Here is a 22,876-nt window from a genome sequence, read left to right as displayed (position 1 = left end):
GATTATGAGATAACAGAATGGTATATTTTATTCTAAGGGCAATTCGACTCTATTGGAGAATTTAGAACAGAGAATGGTGGGGATTGACTAAAGGGAAAATAAAGGAGCAAGCAGGAAAGGCATTGAAAAACTATCGGAATGATCTGGACAGTATGCCATGATAGCATGAACTAAAGTGTTAGAAGTGAATGATTTGTGAATATATTTTGGAAGTTGAGTCATCAGGACTTTCTGATAGATTCAAAAGTGAGAGGTAATAGGAAGAGGATCAAGGATAACTTGGGTTTGTGCATGTGGGTAGATGGTAATGCCATTTATTGGGAAAAGTAGCAGCTTTTTTTTTTTTCTTTTATTTAAGTTCTAGGGTACATGTACACAACATGCCGGTTTGATACATAGGTATACATGTACCATTTTGGTTTGCTGCACCCATCAACTCATCATTTACATTAGGTATTTCTCCTAATGATATCCCTCCTCCAAGGCTCCCACCCCCCGACAGACGCTGGTGTGTGGTGTTCTCTGCCCTGTGTCCAAGTGATCTCATTGTTCAATTCCCACCTATGAGCGGGAACATGCAGTGTTTGGTTTTCTGTCCCTGTGATAGTTTGCTGAGAATGATGGTTTCCAGCTTCATCCATGTCCCTGCAAAGGACATGAACTCATCCTTTTTAATGGCTGCATAGTATTCCATTGTGTATATGTGCCACATTTTCTTAATCCAATCTATCATTGATGGACTTTTGGGTTGGTTCCAAGTCTTTGCTGCAATAAACATATGTGTGCATGTGTCTTTACAGTAGCATGATTTGTAATCCTTTGGGTATTTACCCAGTAATGGGATTGCTGGGTCAAATGGCAATTCTAGTTCTAGTTCCTTGAGGAATCGCCACACTATCTTCCATAATGGTTGAACTAATTTGCACTCCCACCAACAGTGTAAAGTGTTCCTATTTCTCCACATCCTCTCCAGCATCTGTTGTTTCCTGACTTTTTAATGATTGCCATTCTAACTGGCGTGAGATGGTATCTCACTGTGGTTTTGATTTGCATTTCTCTGATGGCCAGTGATGATGAGCATTTTTTCATGTGTCTGTTGGCTGCATAGATGTCTTATTTTGAGAAGTGCTTGTTCATATCCTTTGCCCACTTTTTGATGGGGTTGTTTGTTTTTTTCTTTTAAATTTGTGTTCTTTGTAGATTCTGGATATTAGCCTTTTGTCACATGGGGAGATTGCAAAAATTTTCTCCCATTCTGTAGGTTGCCTGTTCACTCTGATGGTTGTTTCTTTTGCTGTGCAGAAGCTCTTTAGTTTAATTAGATCCCATTTGTCTATTTTGTCTTTTGTTGTCATTGCTTTTGGTGTTTTAGTCATGAAGTCCTTGCAATGCGGGCTCTTTTTTGGTTCCATATGAACTTTAAAGTAGTTTTTAGAAAGTCATTGGTAGCTTGATGGGGATGGCATTGAATCTATAAATTACTTTGGGCAGTATGGCCATTTTCACAATATTGATTCTTCCTATCCATGAACATGGAATATTCTTTCATTTGTTTGTGTCCTCTTTTTTATTTTGTTGAGCAGTGGTTTGTAGTTCTCCTTGAAGAGGTCCTTCACATCCCTTGTAAGTTGGATTCCTAGGTATTTTATTCTCTTTGTAGTGATTGTGAATGGGAGTTCACTCATGATTTGGCTCTCTGTTTGTCTGTTAATAGTGTATAGGAATGCTTGTGATTTTTGCATGTTGATTTTGAATCCTGAGACTTTGCTGCAGTTGCTTATCAGCTTAAGGGGATTTTGGGCTAAGACGATGGGGTTTTCTAAATATACAATCATGTCATCTGCAAACAGGGACAATTTGACTTCCTCATTTCCTAATTGAATACCCTTTATTTCTTTCTCTTGCCTGATTGCCCTGGCCAGAACTTCCAACACTATGTTGAATAGGAGTGGTGAGAGAGGGCATCCTTGTCTTGTGCCAGTTCTTAAAGGGAATGCTTCCGGTTTTTGCCTATTCAGTATGATATTGGCTGTGGGTTTGTCATAAGTAGCTCTTACTATTTTGAGATAGGTTCCATCAATACCTAGTTTATTGAGAGTTTTTAGCATGAAGTGCTGTTGAATTTTGTCAAAGGCCTTTTCTGCATCTATTGAGATAATCGTGGTTTTTGTCATAGGTTCTTTTTATGTGATGGATTATGTTTATTGATTTGCATATGTTGAACCGGCCTTGCATCCCAGGGATGAAGCCGACTTGATTGTGGTGGATAAGCTTTTTGATGTACTGCTGGATTCAGTTTGCCACTGTTTTATTGAGGATTTTCACATCAATGTTCATCAAGGATATTGGTCTAAAATTCTCTTTTTTTATTGTGTCTCTTCTGTTCTTTGGTATCAGGATGATGTTGGCCTCATAAAATGAGTTAGGAAGGATTCCCTCTTTTTCTATTGATTGGAATAGTTTCAAAAGGAATGGTACCAGCTCCTCCTTGCACCTCTGGTAGAATTCAACTGTGAATCTCTCCGGTCCTGGACTTTTTTTTTGGTTGGTAGGCTATTAATTGTTGCCTCCATTTCAGAGCCTGCTATTGGTCTATTCAGGGATTCAGCTTCTTCCTGGTTTAGTCTTGGGAGAGTGTAAGTGTCCAGGAATTTATCCATTTCTTCTAGATTTTCTAGTTTATTTGCATAGAGGTGTTTATAGTATTCTCTGATGGTAGTTTGTATTTCTGTGGGATCGGTGGTGATATCCGCTTTGTCATTTTTTTATTGCGTCTATTTAATTCTTCTCTCTTTTCTTCTTTATTGGTCTTGCTAGTGGTCTATCAATTTTGTTGATCTTTTCAAAAAACCAGCTCCTGGATTCGTTGATTTTTTTGAAAGGTTTTTTGTGTCTCTATCTCTTTCAGTTCTGCTCTGATCTTAGTTATTTCTTGCCTTCTGCTCACTTGTGAATTTGTTTGTTCTTGCTTTTCTAGTTCTTTTAATTGTGATGTTAGGGTGTCGACTTTAGATCTTTCTTGCTTTCTCTTGTGGGCATTTAGTGCTATAAATTTCCCTCTACACACTCCTTTAAATGTGTCCCAGAGATTCTGGTATGTTATCTTTGTTCTCACTGGTTTCAAAGAACATCTTTATTTCTGCCTTTATTTCATTATGTACCCAGTGACTCATTCAGGAGCAAGTTGTTCAGTTTCTATGTAGTTGTGCAATTTTCAGTGAGTTTCTTAATCCTGAGTTCTAATTTGATTGCACTGTGGTCTGAGAGACAGTTTGTTGTGATTTCTGTTCTTGTACATTTGCTGAGGAGTGCTTTACTTCCAGTTATGTGGTCAATTTTAGAATAAGTGCGATGTGCTGAGAAGAATGTATATTCTGTTGATTTGGGGTAGAGATTTCTGTAGATGTCTGTTAGGTCTGCTTGTTGCAGAGCTGAGTTCAGGTCCTGGATATCCTTGTTAATCTTCTATCTCATTGATCTGTCTGATATTGACAGTGGGGTTTTAAAGTCTCCCATTATTATTGTGTGGGAGTCTAGGTCTCTTTCTAGGTCTCCAAGGACTTACTTTATGAATCTGGGTGCTCCTGTATTGGGTGCATATATGTTTAAGATAGTTAACTCTTCTTGTTGAACTGATGCCTTTACCATTATGTAATGGCCTTCTTGTCTCTTTTGATCTTTGATAGTTTAAAGCCTGTTTTATCAGAGACTAGGATTGTAACCCCTGGTTTTTTTTGCTTTCCATTTGCTTGGTAGATCTTCCTCCATCCCTTTATTTTGAGCCTATGTGTATCTTTGCATGTGAGATGGGTCTCTTGAATACAGCACACTGATGGGTCTTGACTCTTTATCCAATTTGCCAGTCTGTGTCTTTTAATTGGGGGCATTTAGCCCATTTACATTTAAGGTTAATATTGTTATGTGTGAATTTGATCTTGTCATTATGATGTTCGCTGGTTATTTTGCCCATTAATTGATGCAGTTTCTTCATAGCATTAATGGTCTACAGTTTGGCCTGTTTTTGCTGTGGCTGGTACCAGTTTCCTTTCCATGTATAGTGCTTCCTTCAGGAGCTCTTGTAAGGCAGACCTGGTGGTGACAAAATCTCTCAGCATTTGCTTGTCTGTAAAGGATTTTATTTCTCCTTCACTTATGAAGCCTAGTTTGGCTGGATATAAAACTCTGGGTTGAAAATTCTTTTCTTTAAGAATGTTGAATATTGGCCCCCACTCTCTTCTGGCTCATAGGGTTTATGCCAAGAGATCCATTGTTTGTCTGATGGGCTTTCCTTTGTGGGTAACCCGACATTTCTCTCTGGCTGCCCTTAACATTTTTTCCTTCATTTCAACCTTGGTGAATCTGACAATTATGTGTCTTGGGGTTGCTCTTCTCAAGGAGTATCTTTGTGGCGTTCTCTGTATTTCCTGAAGTTGAATGTTGTCCTGCCTTGCTATGTTGGGGAAGTTCTCCTCGATAATATCCTGAAGAGTGTTTTCCAATTTGGTTCCATTCTCCCCATCACTTTCAGGTATACCAATCAAATGTAGATTTGGTCTTTTCACACAGTCCATATTTCTTGCCAGCTTTGTTCGTTTCTTTTTAGTCTAACTGTGTCTTCTTGCTTTATTTCATTAATTTGATCTTCAGTCACTGATACCCTTTCTTCCACTTGATCGAATTGGCTATTGAAGCTTGTGCATGCATCACGAAGTTCTCGTGCCATGGTTTTCAGCTCCATCAGGTCATTTAAGGTCTTCTCTACACTGTTTATTCTAGTTAGCCATTCGTCTAATCTTTTTTCAAGGTTTTTAGCTTGCTTGCAATGGGTTCGAACATCCTCCTTTAGCACAGAGAAGTTTGTTATTAAGACGTAGGCCTTCTGAAGCCTACGCCTGTCAACTCGTCAAAGTCATTCTCCATCCAGCTTTGTTCCATTGCTGGTAAGGAGCTGCAATCCTTTGGAGGAGAAGAGGCACTCTGATTTTTAGAATTTTCACCTTTTCTGCTCTGGTTTCTCCCCATCTTTGTGGTTTTATCTACCTTTGGTCTTTGATGTTGGTGACCTACAGATGGGGTTTTGGTGTAGATGACCTTTTTGATGATGTTGATGCTATTCCTTTCTGTTTGTTAGTTTTTCTTCTAACAGTCAGATCCCTCAGCTGCAGGTCTGTTGGAGTTTGCTGGAGTTCCACTCTAGACCCTGTTTGCCTGGGTGTCACCAGTGGAGGCTGCAGAACAGTGAATATTGCAGAACAGCAAATATTGCTGCCTGATCCTTCCTCTGAAAGGTTCATCCCAGAGGGTCAGCCACCTATATGAGGTATCTGTCAGCCCATACTGGGAGTTGTCTCCCAGTTAGGCTACTTGGGGGTCAGGGACCCACTTGAGGAGGCAGTCTCTCCATTCTTAGAGCTCAAACGCCATCCTGGGAGAACCATTGCTCCCTTCAGAGCTGTCAGACGGGGAAGTTTAAGTCTGCAGAAGTTGTCTGCTGCCTTTTGTTTAGCTATGCCCTGCCCACAGAGGTGGAGTCTAGAGGCAGTAGGGCTTGTTGAGCCATGGTGAGCTCTGCCCAGTTCAAGCTTCCCAGCCACTTTGTTTACCTACTCAAGCTTCAGCAATGGCGGGCCCCGCTCCCCAAGCCAGACTCGGAAGTAGCAGCTTTTTGATGCTCATGGCTGCTGTCAGGAATCCAGATTTCTGCTTACTATAGATATGTCAGTCATTCGAGTGGAGACATCAGGAAGATACATGGATATAAGAATCCAGAGTTCAGATAGAAAGGTTGCAGTTAGAGCAGTTAGAGACATAAATTTGGGAGTCAGTTGTAAAGAAGATCTTTAAAGCCTGGGACTAGTTGAGATCTGATTTTCTTTTCTTTTCTTTTCTTTTTTTTTTTTTTGAGATGGTGACTCTCTGTCACCCAGGATGGAGTGCAGTGGTGTCATCTTGGCTCACTGAAACATCTGCCTCCTGGGTTCAGGCAATTCTCCTGCCTCAGCCTCCTGAGTAGCTGGGATTACAGGTGCACGCCACCACACCTGGCTAATTTTTGCATTTTTAGTAGAGGCGGGGTTTCACCATGTTGGTCAGGCTGGTCTCGAACTCCTGACCTCAAGTGATCACCCACCTCGGACTTCCAAAGTGTTGGGATTACAGGCGTGAGCCACCATGTCTGGCCTTGTTGAGATCTTCTAAGGAGAGAGTGTATGGATTAAAAGAGAGTCAGCAATAGAACTTTGGGGTGTCTCAACATTCACAGAAGTAGCAGAGGAAAAGGAGCTAGTAAAAGATTTTGAGAAGTTATGACCAGTAAGGTAGGAAGAGAACCTAAAATATAAGGTACCTTGGAAACCAGTTGAAGAAAGTGTTTCTGGAAGGAGACATAATCAACTGTATCAGGTACAACTGAGAGGTCAAGTGAGGTGCTGACAAGGATAAGAATATAGGATTTTAGAACATGGCAGTTACTAATGACTTCAACATTGATTTTATTGGAGTAGTGTATTTTGAAAGTCAAATAACTATTTTCATACTATGCGTATGTATATGTTTTAACTATGTCATAATTTGTGCATATCTCCTGAATCTTCTTGAAGACTAAAGACAAGTTTAGAGTTTACAGGAGCTTTAAAACTTTGTGAGATTTTCTTTTTCTGCCTTGATATTAATTAAGATGACTTGTAGAAATTTCTTGTTATTCTTGCATTTCCAAGAGTAGAAACTATATATTAATACTTCAACAAAGTAATGGCTTCTTACTTTCTTTCATGTACAAGTTTCCCTTAGTTCCACCTTAAATTATGTCAGCTGAGGCACCTAGCACTGCATGTTCCCTCAGAATGTAGTTGTTACTCTTTCTCCTGACACCTGATAGTACTTCCCAGTGAAATGCCTTTAAAAAAAATTAATTACTTTTGTATTTTATGGTTTTTAACTTGAGACTTGTTAAGATTTTGTAATTCTTTGACTTTATAAGTAATTTACCTCATTGAGGTAGAATTTTGAGGCATAAGTACAGTTCATCTTATTGTTTGGAATTTTCTTCTAGGTGTCTGGATTTTACTTTATATTTGTAATTGGTTTTTGGAATGCATACTGTTTTAAGTAACTATTGTATGTTTCAGACAGAGCTTGAGAATAAACTACAGCAGCAGTTAACACAGGCAGCCCAGGAACTTGCTGCAGAGAAAGAGAAAATGTCAGTATTACAAAACAACTATGAAAAAAGTCAGGAAACTTTCAAACAGCTTCAATCTGATTTCTATGGGAAGGAATCTGAACTTCTAGCCACCAGGCAAGATCTTAAGGTATAGTAAACTATACTGTACCATAAAATCTCAGTAAGTTTGATAGACATTTATTAAATGATCTATTTGAATCCAAATGGGCAAGAAAATGTTAGTCAAGATCTTAAGGTATAGTAAACTATACTGTACCATAAAATCTCAGTAAGTTTTATAGACATTTATTAAATGATCTATTTGAATCCAAATGGGCAAGGAAATGTTAGTATTTGTGGAATAGTATGCTGTTTTCTGTTAAATTATTTTTGTATTAGCATGCTTTAAAAAATTGTTTATATTATAACGAAATAATGATATACATAAATGTGGGCATTTAAAAATGATGTATTTGTAATAGTAAGATAATTTGGATATATCTTCATTGTGACACTGTTAACTTATGTAAATATTATGCTGTCTTTATGTGCAAATAACGTTAAAGATAGGCTGCTGTTAAGTTCTAAATATAAACCGCTTGTGAAAAAATGCAAGCAATTTTACCATTGCTTGTCAGGCAATTCTGACTTTAGTTATAATATTTGTCAAGTTCCCAATATTACTGGATTGCCTAATGATTAAAATTAGGAGATTATAGCTCAAAATAAACTTACCCTTAATTATATAACAATGTATAGAAATTTTACCTTTGGTAACATTATTTGATTATAGATAAAGTATCAAGTTTATTAAATTTAAGGATAATGGGAAAAGGGTAAACAATTTTTAGGTCACAGGAAAGTACTAGTTTTCTAAGGAAAATTGAATATTTGTGTTCTCTCACAGAAGGTTCAGCCTTTCCTCTCTCTCTTTTTCTTAACGGGAAATGCTTTCTCTGTTTCTTTCCTATGTTTGGGATTTTTGTTTATTTAATATAAAGTGCATATTGCAAAATTCTGAGAATGAAAGAATATTAAAATGTTATATTTAGATAGAGAGCATATATTTTATCCATAGGCTGTTATAGGGAATTATGAAGGAGGTGGGACTTGATTAGGTCCTGAATTTGAATACATAGAGACTCCTGAGAAAGGTCGTTTTATTCAGGGGCACATTTGAGAAAAGGTGCTGTAGTAAGAATGAGTAAAGCAAGCACATAGTTAGCATAATTGCCTTGCTGGTATACTAGTTTATGTATGGAATTAAGGTTTAAAAGCTTGGCTCTAAATTGTGAAGTATCTTAGATGCCTAGCAAAGATGATTGGATTTTATATTTGAGGGGAAAAAGTGAAAAGTCTAAATAGAGGAGTAAAATGAAGAAAATAGTACTTTAGAAAATAACCTGGTAGTGGCTTGCAGACAGCTTGGATTGGACCTGGGATAGACTAGTGGTGGAGAGATGAGTTAAGAGGTTACTTTCTTTCTCCATAAATTCTAATAGTTGAAGTATAAGTTGATTAGAACGAACATGAAACAGGATGAAATAGAGGAGATTAATGGGAGAGAGAGAAGAAACAAAAGGACTGAACCCATACCTAGCTGCAAGGATTTGACAAAGAGATAGGAAATTGGGTAAAATAATTTTCACAGTGCCAGTAGAATATCTATCTATGTATCTATGTATCTATCTATGTGGAGGTAAAAATTAGCAATAGTTGTTATTAAGAAAAAATACCACACAAGATTTAGGTAGTGTTAAATTATTGTTATTTGTCCTTACAACACTACCGAAAGTATTGAAAGTCAAGGAAGCTTTGTGGAAGAGTTTGGGCTTAGCCTAAAAACAGTGAGGAACCACTAAAGGAAGTTACTTACATTTGTATTTTAGGCAAATAACTCACTGCAGATTGAGGAATGAGAAACAGGGCTGAATGTGAAGACCAGAAAGGAGACTTTGCAGTAGTCTAAGTGCAAGATGATGGTGGTGTGGGCTGGTAATAGCAAGGATGGAGAAAAGTGCATGAATTTGAAGGATATTTAAGTGACAGAAGAGATGAAACTTAATGATTGATTGGAAGAGTCTTATAGAAATCACACTCCTTCCATATGGATGTCATTTACCCAAAGCATAAGCTAGTAACAGGAACAAACATTAAATCATCAATGTTAGTTGATTTGATTGATATTCTTTCATTAAGCCAGCAATTTTTATTATGCTTGAAAGCTATGTTGTGTACGAATAATTTCATACATGAAAGAGTAACTCAAATGTAAATATGGGCAAAAAGAGAAAGCTGAGGGACAAGGCTGCCATAGAGTTTTACAATTTATTAAGGGACCTTGGATAGATCCTGTATTCCAAAGCTTTCTTTTGCTAAAGAGAGCAGGCCCAGTGCTTCCTTTTGCAGAGAAGACAGGACTACTGCTATACAATAACAGAACCATGGTTAAATCTTAGTTCTGATTCAAAGTCTGCCATTCTTTCATCATTTCACTAGAATTTTTTATACAAAATAAAGATTGTTAAATGTTATATAAATGCTTTTAAAATGAGAAGTGTATGAACTACTTAGGAAGCTAATTTTTTTTTAATGGTAAATTCCTAGGGAAGTTCAGATATTTATAGACTTAGATAAGAGATGGCCATCAGTTATTATTTTTCTTTTGCTTCAGTGATGTTGTATGGTCTTGTATATAAGAGAGAGAAGAGGAGAGATTCAGAGCCTTGTAACATGACACCCACCTATGTCAACGCTATCTACCATGGGTTAGCAGTGCACAGCATGGGCTAACAGTGTCCATTCTATACACCATTAAAGTGAAAGGTAGCCTGACCTGATCTATGCCTTTAACCCCATCTGCTGGATTACTTATGGAGTACTTAAGTTTGTTGACTGGATAGTTCGGATTGGTTATGCTGTGCACTACTCTGTGTTGTCCAGGAAAAGTAGGGGTAGAATTTAGCTGTAAAATTTACACGCTGAGTGAAGTGAAAATTCTAGGATAATAGATTTAGAATTAAATGTAAATCTTCTTAGCCTAGTACTCTCTCTATATCATTGCATCAGAAATCAAGTAAAAACAACTAAAAATATGAAGTTTTTTTTTTTTTTTTTTTTAAGAAAGAATGGGAAAACTTGCTGAATAGACAAAAACAATAGCTACCATAGAACACTGCAGAAATCATTTGTTTACTAGGGTACTATAATGTGATTGGCATAATCAGGGTCAAGGTTGGTATTTGATCCATTTAGGGATTTGCCTATTCAAGAGGTGTAGATGGGTTAAAGATAGTCCCAGTGAAACCATGGAATGGAAGATGGGGTTCTCTGAGGGAAGAGATGCTGAACAGATGAAATAATATGCAATATTATTATAATTTGTAATAAGAAAGATGAAAAGAACATATAAAATGCATGACAGTATAAATGTTCATCTATGTCATTGAATGACAAATGAAATTTCAGAGGCAGGGGAAAACAGTATGTCTTGGCACCTTCAGAAAAGATTTCATGGAGCAGTCTAAATTTTGAGCTTGACTTTAAAAAGTAAGTCACTGGGTTTAGTGAGTTTACAATTTTATAGGCTGTTATTTAAACCATGGGCTTTTTGGAAATCTTGTGGTTAGAGGTTAGGGGTGCTTTCCAGACTCTAACAAGCCTTGGTATTTTTAAACATTAGATCATGATCTCTATTAACTAATTATAGTTGTTGTAGACTGTTTGAACTGGACTTTGTCAACTTTTCTCCTTTTTTATGTGAAATCACTCTCACCTTTGTGACACATAGGTCAGTTCCCACATGTTGTATAGAGCTTTCTGTAAACCCCAATCCACAGCGTCTCACACTGTTTTTCTGTGCATTTGGCACATAGAGTATACCCTCCTGCCCTGCATAGCTTCCATTTTACATGCCTGTTCTGCTTTTTGGGCGATGTACTCAACTCCCTTAAGACAGAGACCAGCTTGTACCCTTCTGTTCTGTCTTAGTGTTCTCAATTAATGGTTAGCTGCCTGGTTAGTAAAGAACTAGCTGACATTAATTCTTTCCTGAAAAAAGCCTCAAGGGGTTTAGTGTTCTACTGGCAGTCATTGAAAATTAAGATTTAATTTATATCAGAAAGATATAACTGGGTTACTGGTAAGAAGTAAACTTTCTTTTTCAGGAAGCTTAAGAATCCTCATAAGTAAGATCTTTGTTTATTTCATTTTTTTTTTTTTTTAACTGAATACTTGCTGTATACAAGCCTACTCAGCAGGGATCCTTTCATAAATTATGTTTTCTGCCTCCTTTTCAAAGGAACTGTACCTCTAGATTAAGAAAGATCAGCTTTTTCCAGATCTGATGAAAGAGATCAATTGGATTTCTTACCCTGCTGATTCTTCGCAGTGGCAGCTGAGAGTGGCAAGGTTCTTACCATACCCATTACCTACCTGTTACCATATTTATCCCCAAATGAAGTGTAATGAGTGAAGAATCTTCCCCTTTCCCCAACTTCTTCTTCTCAAAATACTTGGGCTTTAAAACAGTCAACAACTGTGGACTATGTTAAATGACAATCACCGCTTCTACGATATAGATGAGAAGAGAATAGTGTGCCTTCTCAGGATACAGCCTCAGATGTTTGGCTGAATTTTCTCTTTTCGTTGACTTGATCAGGTTGTCAACTGTGAAGTAGTTATTTTTATTCTGTGACAAAATAATCCTTCCTATTTGTTTCAGGAAAAACTCTCTCAAATTGTGTTTTTCCTCTACTCTCACACCACAACAATTATCAACACAGAAGACTTCTGTGACCAAACATAGGGGGATGATTTTCCCATACACACGCCAAGAAGCAGACACCAACTGGGCGTCTTCCAATTCAATTCCGACACTATTTCCCTAGAGATAGTGTCAAATCCCACAGATTGGGGGCTCAATCCCCAAGACTGCTCCCTACAACTCCAAACACCAATCATAAATCCAGGCTTCCAGAACTTCTGACCAACCAGCTGGTTTCAAGTTGGGTTTTCATGACACCCTCTTTGGGTTCAATTAGTTTGCTGGACCAGCTCACAGAACTCAGGGAAAACTTATTTATATTTACTGATTTATTATAAAGGATATTACAGAGAATTCAGATGAAGAGATGTGTAGGGCGATATGGGGGAAGGGGCACGGAGCTTCCATGCCCTCCCTGGGCACGCCACCCTCCAGGAACCTCCATATGTTTAGCTATCTAGAAGTTCCCCAAACCCAGTGCTCTTGGATTTTTATGGAAGCATTCTTTAACCCAGGGTATGAGGCAGGACCCTCTCAGGGAAGAGTCTTAAGACCCACAATCAGAAAGTGGGATGGGGAAGAAGATTAGAGGCCTGCCTAGGGACCAGTGGAAGGAGGGCAGGAGAGGAGATTCTGTTTCCTGAGGCCTAACATACCCAACATTGTAACAAAAAACTGTAACAAAGGACATGGGAGTTTTGATTCAGGAACCCTGGACAAAAACCACTATGTCACAACACCATACAATTTATTACTATTTTTAGCATGTCAAGGGACATCATAGAACCTACCAAATGTATATGTATGCATGATGAAGCATTTAATTATATCTCTTTTAAAATTGTTTTCTTTCACATTGCCTTATGACTTTAACCATATATATGTTCTCTGAATGTATCTGATATGGTCCCTACTTACTTGGTATTCTTTCATATCAACTAGCCAGTATTGAAGATGTGATCAACATTCAGCAAATACTTTAAATATTTATTAGTAAATAGATTATTTTTAGAGGGTTTGGAATTGCTTCCATTTTACTAAATATTTTATATTATAAATGTTTTCTGTAAGCAAGAGAGTTAATATTTTAGAATTCTTTCTCTTTTACCTGGTCTTACTGATGGGTATAATATGCTATTTTTTTTTAGTATATTGCTTTCTACAGTGTTTATGTTAACTTATGTTTCTGTTGAATTTACTAAAAACATGGCATATAATAATTTGGGAAAATTGTTTTTGTAAGTCCATAGAAGAGAAGCTTTCTCTAGCACAGGAGGACTTGATTTCAAACAGAAATCAAATTGGAAATCAAAATAAATTGATTCAAGAACTGAAGACTGCCAAGGCTACATTGGAGCAGGATTCAGCAAAGAAAGAACAGCAATTGCAGGAGCAATATAAAGCACTACAAGACATTCAGAAAGAAAAGGTATTGCATGTTTCTGACCTAAATCTACAATCTTAGAGTTACAATTGTCTTAGAGATCATCCAGTCAAACCTCTTATTCAGTACAGGCATCATCCTTATTTTCAACAGCTCTCTCAGAGGGACCTCTAGTTTCTGACACTTTTGATCATTGGGATTTTAATGCTAGGAAGTACTTCTTAATGGCCTCCTTGTTATTTCTACCCTTTTTTCTTACTGCCCTTTTTAGTTTTACAGACAAATCAATTTTTCACACCATAGATCCTTGGTTATTTCAGGAAAGATAATATAGTTCCTCAACTATTTCTCATGTAACATATTATCCTTTAGATGCGTGAATGAGATAATAAAAGATCTAGAAATAATTCTTAAGTGTGTTAAGAATTCTTAAAATTAAGAACCAGAGTGTCTCAGGAGTTTATTAAGTTACAAAGTTGAAAGCATTCGTTTATTACTATATGACCAGTACATTTTAAAAATCACTTTAAATTCTATATGAAAGAAAAATTCAGATCCTAGGAAAGAGTTTATTTTTTGTTTTATAGTTGAAATCATACATTCCTATTAGCTGACAGGATATTACTCTGCAGTGTATAATCCCTAAAATTCTTGGTATATTCTGAGTGGTTCAGTTCCTGAAATTTAATTTAAAAATGTTTTGTGGGTGTGGTGATGGTGAAGCTGGAATGAAATTCATGATTTGTGCTTCAGGTTTAGAGAATTCTGACAGAACTATTGTTCATAAGGCCAGGTTTGATGGCTCATGCCTGTTATCCCAGCACTCCCAGAGGCCAAGGAGGAAGGATTGCTTGAGCCCAGGAGTTCAAGATCAGCCTGGGCAACATAGTGAGACCTTGTCTCTATTAAAAAAAAAAATTAGCCGGGCATGGTGGTGCATGCCTGTAGTCCCACCTACTCGGGAGACTGAGGTGGGAGGATAGCTTGAGTCTGGGAGGTCAAGGCTGCAGTGAGTGAGCCATCATCTTACCACTGCACTCCAGCCTGGGTGATAGAATGAGACCCTGTTTCAAAAATAAAAAGAACTGTTGTTTATAGGAGTTTAGTTGTGAGAGCTTTACATCAGACAGACTTGCTTTGGTTTTGGCTCTACCTCTGATAGATTATTTCATGTCTCCTAAACCTTTGTTTCCTCACCTAGAAAATGGAGATTTAGAAATCTACATATAGTAGAGATTAACTGAGATAATATGTAGTGCTCCTAACTAGATACCTTATATAAAGATAGTGATAGTAATAAAATAGGAGTTATAAGAGTAAGAATGGTAGTTTTGGCTAAATTTTACAGCATCATTACTCTGACCAGGTACTCTTTATCTCACAATATTAACTATAACTATTTAATCTTTACAATTATCTTATTATTATTGTTCACACTGTATAAATAAGGAAACAGGCAAGAAACAAGAGAGGGTAAGTAATTTGCCCAAGTTAGGTAGAAAGGGGCAGGAGCCAGTGTCATCAATAGTAGCAGTCATTTTTATTACACCCATTTTCACTTAAGCATTTGCTTTAAAATTATTTTAAAATATATCATTTTTCTACAGTCACTGAAAGAAAAAGAACTAGTAAATGAAAAGTCTAAATTGGCAGAGATAGAAGAAATTAAATGTAGACAAGAAAAAGAAATCACTAAACTAAATGAAGAACTCATGTCCCACAAACAAGAAAGCATAAAGGTATGTTAAGATAATCATTTTTCCTGCCTTCTGTGTTATATTGTTCTTTAAAGAAATATATATACAAATACATATTTATTTATTTATTGAGAACTTGCTGTGTGCTAGGCAAATTGTTCTGTTGTTTCTGACAAATACTCTTGCCAGAGTGCTTTTGTATTGCATAATACCTGTACACATATTGAAATTGTTACATTTGTTTTCACATTACCGATGAAGCAAAGTAACCCTAAGAGTTTGGATCTCATCGAAATGATAATCAAGAGATGTATTGATTTAGAAAATTATGCTCACGGGTAGTAAATTTCAAAATATGAAAGAGTTTAGAAGTAAGATTTAAAGGGATTGTTTATTCAATTATTTTTCTTCCTAAAGTCCTTTCATAATCTGTTATTTTTAACATTTTACCTGTTATAAGCATAGATAGGGTACCCATTGAAGAAAACTAATTGTTTATTATTTGCTTTGTAAAATACTAATTTCTTAAAAAAGGTTAGATTCTTGAGAGCACTCATAATGCCCTTTGTGTCTGTCAGCATAGTTATCATTTTGGTTTTTAATTAATTATCCCTTTATGTTCCTCTGTCCTCTAGAATGCGACTTCCTTAAATCAGGGAATGTGTATAATTCATCTTTATGTTATGTCCCCAGAACCTAACTCAATGTGTGATAACTAAATGATGATCAGTAAACGTTAAGTGAGGAAAGGCAAAATAGAGAGTACAGTTTGTTTTCTTTCTCCACATAATCAAAACGTATAATTTTTTGTCACCTGGATTTAAATGATTGAGCAGGACATATAATCTTGCATTTTTTAACCAATTATTTAAAATACTGAACTTTTAAGAATTTCGTAAGTGAGTAAAACCTATATTCAATCTATTGTGATAAATTGCATAAATGTTAGCTACATTTTGAAATATTTACTATGAAGGATGATTTATTTTTGGCCCTACTTTTTCAACAGGAGATAACAAATCTTAAGGATGCTAAACAGCTTCTAATTCAGCAGAAATTAGAACTTCAAGGAAAAGCAGACTCCCTGAAGGCAGCTGTTGAACAGGAGAAGAGAAATCAGCAGATACTAAAAGACCAGGTGAAAAAGGAAGAAGAGGAAATGAAGAAAGAATTTATTGAGAAAGAAGCTAAGTTGGTCAGTGAATTAATCAGGGGAAGTATGTTTTGCAGTAGAGCTTTAAGTCAATCCAGTGAGAGGACTATTCTACTTATGAGATCTGATTAAAATGCTTTCCTAACATTTTAGTTTTTGATTAAGAAAGGAGATCTTATTTGTTTAAATAGCTGACATGTGTTTGGAAATATTTTACCCTGTAACCATATTTCTGTCTATATAAGTGAACACTGAAATGAAATAAAATTTTAAAAACTTTTTTTTTTTTTTGAAGTGTCAGAAACCAAATAACCGCACAACTATGTAGATCTGGTAAATGGTGTGAATGTTAGTCATGTGAAACCCATTTGTTGGGTCAAAGCGAATGTTGATAAGGGGGAGCGGAAACTTGAGTTTGAAATTATGATGAACAAAGTCTGCTTTTCCTTTCCTAAGTTGCACATGCCAGATGGGAAGCATCTGGCTTTCCTCTATTGAATTAAGTCCAAATATGCCCAGATAACTTGGCCATTGAATGTTTTAGTTGAAGAGTTTCAATTTTAACTTCAAACAGTCATTTGAAGGTTTCATAATGGTTTTTGGCAGACTGATAGAGAAAAGAAAGCATATGGAATTGGGAGGAATAAGGAAATTTCAGCTTTGTCTCTAGGGCACCTTGCTATCCCTAACCATATGTGTCTTTCCTGCTCTGGTGGAGAAAAATATCTCATATTGTGTCACTTTAGCTCACTATCATGATGGTCACTATCCATCATTTCAGCATTTTGACCTTTGAGCCAATTCGTATTACATAGATGATTGTGGAATCAGTTTTATTAATGTGTAATGAAATATGTTCTCCTGCCTCTATTCCCAAAGAAGCAATAGTATTTATATTGCCAGTATTTTAAATTTAATAAATCATATTATTTTGTACTACTTTTGTAATAGATTTTCCCCCCACTTTTCCTTTTTTTTCAGCATTCTGAAATAAAAGAAAAGGAAGTAGGAATGAAGAAGCATGAAGAAAATGAGGCTAAACTTACCATGCAGATTACAGCATTAAATGAAAACTTAGGCACTGTGAAGAAGGAGTGGCAATCTAGTCAACGGAGAGTTAGTGAGCTCGAGAAACAAACGGATGACTTACGGGGTGAAATTGCAGTATTAGAAGCAACGGTTCAGAATAATCAAGATGAAAGGAGAGCACTACTGGAAAGGTGATTGATATCTAGTAAAATTAAGTTTATTTCCATTGTAAGTGATAAAAAGATTGTCATGTTCCATAGTTTTTAAAAATAGAAGAATCTTGAGAAAAGTGCATAAGCCTCTATAGGTATTTAAGTAGCCATTTAAAAATTAATCTGTAAAACAATCAGATAGTCAAAATTAATGTATTATATATTTTAAATTACTAAAGTAGTCCATTATCTATACCCTAGAAGGGTCTTTAATGATTTTCTAAAAAATTACCTCTTTGCAATCTATTCCAGATGTCTTAAAGGAGAAGGTGAAATAGAAAAGCTTCAAACCAAAGTATTAGAATTGCAAAGAAAGCTGGATAATACAACTGCAGCAGTACAGGAGCTGGGCAGAGAAAACCAATCACTTCAGGTCAGTCAACTATGGATATGAGGCAGTTTTTTAGTCTAGAATTGACTTATTAGTGAAAAGCATATTTTTAACTTTTAAATCTCATGTTTTATAAATACTTTCAAATAGCTACTGTCTGTTTAGCAGTATTGTAGGTTTTATGGATATTTAAATATAAAAGTAAAGAACTTGTTTCAGAGACCTCAGAGATTCATTAGGAAGCCATGTCATTCATGAATTGTTAGTATACGGGAAGAACTACAAAATTCAAGAATACCAAAGAATATATGAGTCAGTATGTTTTAAAGAAGTGATCTGAATATATGCTCAGAGTTACCAGGAAAGATTCATGATTATGTTTAGAATGGATTGGAAATCAGCAAAGGTTAGCAAGATGTTTCAGGAATAAAATTCTATGAATTTTATTTGGTCATTCAGATTTATGAATATAGCTACTTTTGACAATAGAAGCTGACCAGTATATTTCTGATTTTTTAAAATTTTATTTCATGGGTCATATTGTCAAAATTTCATAGAACTCTGACAGCAAGTTAGAAATAATCTAGCATTCTTTAAAATGTTGAGTACTATAATAAATATGTCGATACTTTTTGAAAAACAGATCAAACATACACAAGCATTGAATAGAAAGTGGGCCGAAGACAATGAAGTACAAAACTGTATGGCCTGTGGGAAAGGCTTTTCAGTAACAGTGAGACGGGTAAATACTTTTGTTCATATAACTATGTTTCTGGATTTCATTTCTCACTGATAATTAATGTTTTAACCATCAAAATAGTCCTTCATTTGATCGAATAATTTTCTGTTTATCAGTAAACTTTAACAACAACAGAATAACTAAACTTCATGCAGTCTAGCTTCTGTTTAGCATATGTGTTTGAATTTTACTTTTAAATTCAGTCTTTGTCTTCCAACTTAGTTACTGTCTGGGACAATCATTTTCTGAACCAGTGTGCCAACATTAAACTCATGTTTTAGTAATCATTGGGTTCTTTAAAGGAAGAAAAAGCAGAGGTATTTTTAAAATATATTCTAAATACTACCATTGTGTTATGACTTCAGTTTATATTTCTATTGGAGACATTAGTGCCTGAAACATTTGGGAATTAGGAATAGTTTTTCATTGGATAGAGATACTTTATAAACACCTTTTAAATGCCTCCTCTGGTTCTTTTGAGAGTTCCATGATAAATTCTATATAAAATGTTTAGCATAGTGTTTGATAAATAGGAAGCATTCAATTTAATTATAACCAAGAGATTAAGTTAACATATTGAAACATTATATCATTAAATATTTCTAATGCTAATGTACCTTCACAATGTAGTTGGTGGTATTCATGTAATTTCATAATACTTTTGGTATAGTTTTTATTCTTAAAATTGTTTAAATTTTGTCATTTACAGCATCACTGCCGACAGTGTGGAAATATCTTCTGTGCTGAATGTTCAGCCAAAAATGCCTTAACTCCTTCTTCCAAGAAGCCTGTTCGTGTCTGTGATGCATGTTTCAATGACTTGCAAGGATAATGGGTTATCACAACTTCAGAGTAATATTACACTAACATTAGATTTTTAATAAATGTACTTAATAGAGGTCTTGGACTACTATTTGGTTTGGACATTGGTTGCAATACTAGACCAAATAGGAATTAGTATATTTTGGAATGTTATGGATATCAAGTAAAACTCTTCTATTTTTGTGAGACTTGGCCTTATCATCTTTCATTACTTTTTTCCCATTTAGCCCCTGGAATAGCTTTCATGCCAAGTTTAGAATTAGCCAATGAAATGTAAATAAACTTTGGACAGAAAATAGCAATGTATTTTTTTAATATAATTTCATTATTCACAAATGAAGAATGCAATTCCATAGCTTACTTCTTTCTCCTAAATTTAATGTACAAAAATGTACATGGATGATATCACTTGTTGCTGTTTTTGTTGCACAATAGCACATTAATTATATTAAATATTCTCTTTGTGAAGTTATGCACAGAACTGTAACATTTCCTCTACCCTTTTCTCTTATATGTAGGTTCATAGCTCAGTTGCATTGTTATGTTATGAATTTACTACTTGAGTGTTCTCAATACAGTTATCTCAAAATATGTAGTAACCATGAATTCAAAAATGGTTTTTGTTTTAACAATATTAATTAAATTTTCTTGGGTGGATTTTATAAAAACCGGTGTAAAATCAATTTGCTTACTTATGGTTATCTGGGGTTGTATTTCAAAGAATAGGGTTAATTTTTCTTTTTGTCTTTTTCTGTCTCTTTCTTAAACTCCCACATATTGTCCATTTAGAATCTTAGAAAGCTTCTTACCCTAGCCCTCAGTTGGAGGATGAATAATAAACATTGTATAATGTTCTTATTCTCAGTTTCTTGTAAGTGGGAAGTTTTTTGAGATCAGCCTTCATATCATACCCTTATTTTGTCTCTCTAGCATCTTCAGGAACCTGAGTTTGCTTTTTATATAGATCTGATTTTTTCCTTTATTTGGTTTAACCTTTTCAAGCATAGGTCAGCTTCATGTATTTGTTTTATAATTTTGCATCTTAAAGCTAGTAACTAATATTGCTGTGGTCTTATTGGTGAAAACAAAATATAAAATGGTAAGAAGACATTAAATATTTTACTTTCTATTTTTATTCCCTATCGGGAAGAATTTTTAAAAGTTGTAAAATTGACTTAAAGTTAAAAATGGTTCTGAATTTGGTATTCCATATCAACTGTTCCCAATTTTACTGTTGTGAAATTCCCTTTAAGTAACTAACACCTAGAAATAGAGCGTCACCAAAACAAATATATTTAGGAATCCCAGAGTTACAATAAAAACTAAAACAGCATGGCTAAGCACCGTAAGGATAATTAAGAATTAGCTTATTTGTATGCTGAACAATGGGATCGAACTTTAATTTAGCATAGTCTTATTAATTTGGAAAATTGTAAAACATCTCAAGAGAGAAGTTATTAATATTGGTTTGTTAATCTTTCTAGAGAAGAAATGTAGTTATACATTCATTCAGTGCAATCATTTTATAACAGTAGTTAATATTTCATTTATACTAGTTTATAATATACATTTGCTTTCAAATATTCTGAAATGAAATTATATTTATGCTATACCTACAATTGTATGTAAATTGAAAGAGATCACTACGTATTTGTTTAATTATTTAAAAAAAATTTTAAGTAAACCCTGTTGTCATTAGCTATTAAGAACATCGATTAAGTTCCTGGACTTGGATAAACATATATCCTTGAGCATATATAATGAAGAAATACAGTGGCTCTTTATTAAAAATAATAGTTGGATAATATAAACTGAACTATTTATGCAGTTTTATATACTTATAAATCCTTCCAAATAGTTTTAATTCTATAATTTTACATATAAATAACTTAATAAGTGTGCTGGAAAAACCTTCCAAATAGTTTTAATTCTATAATTTTACATATAAATAACTTAATAAGTGTGCTGGAAAAACACAGATGTTCACAGCACCACTGTTCTTTTTTTTTTTTTTTTTTGGAGATAATAAAATTCCATGAGAAATCTGGGTTTGAATATTTGTTCACTTTGTCTCCTAATTGGACACCCTCCAGGCCTTCTGTCTGTCTCCCCTTTACCCCCACATATTCACAAAAAAATTGTAAGACAAGTAACCATATATAGGTGTTTGAATGATTTTCTCATTTTTATCTAACTAATTTCATTTCATAAGTCCCAAGTAATTTACCTACCATAGACTACTATACTGATAATATAAATGAAACCCAACATTTTTTGCTACGAACTCTCCCCAATTTAATGTGTTTTGAAAACAAAAATTTTAATTTTTTTCCTTTTAATTAAAAAGTCATCTTTGAAGTCCTTATTGGCTGTACATTTTACATGTTTGCTGGTACTATTATTTGTCAGTGAGTTAGAGCTGGCATGTACTGCTCTTGGCTTTAATGAAAAGCACATTGACATAATGTTAGTAAATTCCAAACCCCGGCACAGAATGTGAGTTAAAATTAAGTCTTGCTGGGTTAGTGTACAATAAACTATACCTACAGACTTTTTTTTAATAGAAAGAAGACAAAGCTGCTGGTATATGATTTGTTCCTTTGAAGAAAAAATGAGGGAAACAAACACAAAAACCTCAATGCAGTGTATAAATAACATTTTGTTCAACTACCTCTTAATGTGGAATTATCTACTTTAATAGTTTCCTGACAGTAATGTTAAATAGTAACTGCCAAATTTGTTATTTTCTCATCTCTTAAAAAGTCTTTATGATTATTTTATATAGTTTTGAGAACTTTAAAGCCACTTTTTTTTAACCTTACATTTGCATAAAAATGTTTAGCTTTTAAGTAGAGAGCAAATTATGATCTTATATTTTGATATTCATGACCTATTTGACTATAGGAGTTTTTTTTAAAAAAAATGCACTTTGGCTGTAAAACCATGGATGATTTGATCCATAAAATTTAAATGTGCCACCATTATAGTATTCCTAGACATGAGCTTGATGAATGGTATTCTGTAATTATCACGTGCCACACATTATCATGTCTTAATTGCCCTTAGCCCGAATTTTAATGATCAATTTGTTATTGTTGCAGATGTGAATATTGTGCATAAACTTACTAAATTGATGTAAAATTGTATAAAATAGAATTAGAAGTCACTAAGTTCTTTCTGTGTAGAAGTACTAAATTTATTGTAACACAATGCAGTTGTGTATATGATATTCTATAATTTCTTGAACTGGATCATATATTCATAACTTCTGTAGATACTTCTGCATGAACATTTTCTCATTTAGTTTTTGGGTTCATTATTTGTACTGTGTTTACTACTTGTGATCATGTAGTTGTGCCTTATTTTGTGAGAAAGATTAGCTCAGTAAATACTGCAATTTCTAAACTCAGTGATTGGAAGGTTATTAATTATAAATGTAACTGATAAAGTACACAACAGCATTTAAATCTGTATAAAGAACAGTGGAAAGATCCTTATTGAATTGTTGCTTTTGTTTTTTTAATATGTTTAAATATTATATTAAAAAACATTTCTTTCTAAACTAGTTGTATTCTGTGACTA

General features: G+C 34.7%; 1 protein-coding gene across 3 annotated transcripts in view; it reads left to right on the top strand.

Annotated features, from left to right (window-relative positions):
• The window catches only part of EEA1 (early endosome antigen 1), a 164,162-nt gene extending 141,303 nt beyond the window's left edge, over window positions 1–22,859 (top strand). For all 3 annotated transcript variants that reach the window (XM_030938815.1, XM_030938814.1, XM_030938813.1), the window contains 8 exons: window positions 7,128–7,310; window positions 13,171–13,356; window positions 14,919–15,050; window positions 16,018–16,203; window positions 17,143–17,381; window positions 17,655–17,775; window positions 18,377–18,475; window positions 19,182–22,859. In XM_030938815.1, coding sequence (XP_030794675.1) covers window positions 7,128–7,310; window positions 13,171–13,356; window positions 14,919–15,050; window positions 16,018–16,203; window positions 17,143–17,381; window positions 17,655–17,775; window positions 18,377–18,475; window positions 19,182–19,304 — 1,269 coding nt within the window. In that variant the 3' untranslated portion in view covers window positions 19,305–22,859. The remainder of the gene's footprint in view (window positions 1–7,127; window positions 7,311–13,170; window positions 13,357–14,918; window positions 15,051–16,017; window positions 16,204–17,142; window positions 17,382–17,654; window positions 17,776–18,376; window positions 18,476–19,181) is intronic.
• The last annotated feature ends 17 nt before the right edge of the window (window positions 22,860–22,876 follow it).

Source organism: Rhinopithecus roxellana, chromosome 10 (genome assembly GCF_007565055.1).
Source record: "Rhinopithecus roxellana isolate Shanxi Qingling chromosome 10, ASM756505v1, whole genome shotgun sequence".
In the NCBI taxonomy this organism is placed as follows: domain Eukaryota; kingdom Metazoa; phylum Chordata; class Mammalia; order Primates; family Cercopithecidae; genus Rhinopithecus; species Rhinopithecus roxellana.
The sequence above is the reverse complement of the archived record's forward strand: the minus strand, read 5'-3'. Positions and strand labels throughout refer to the sequence as shown.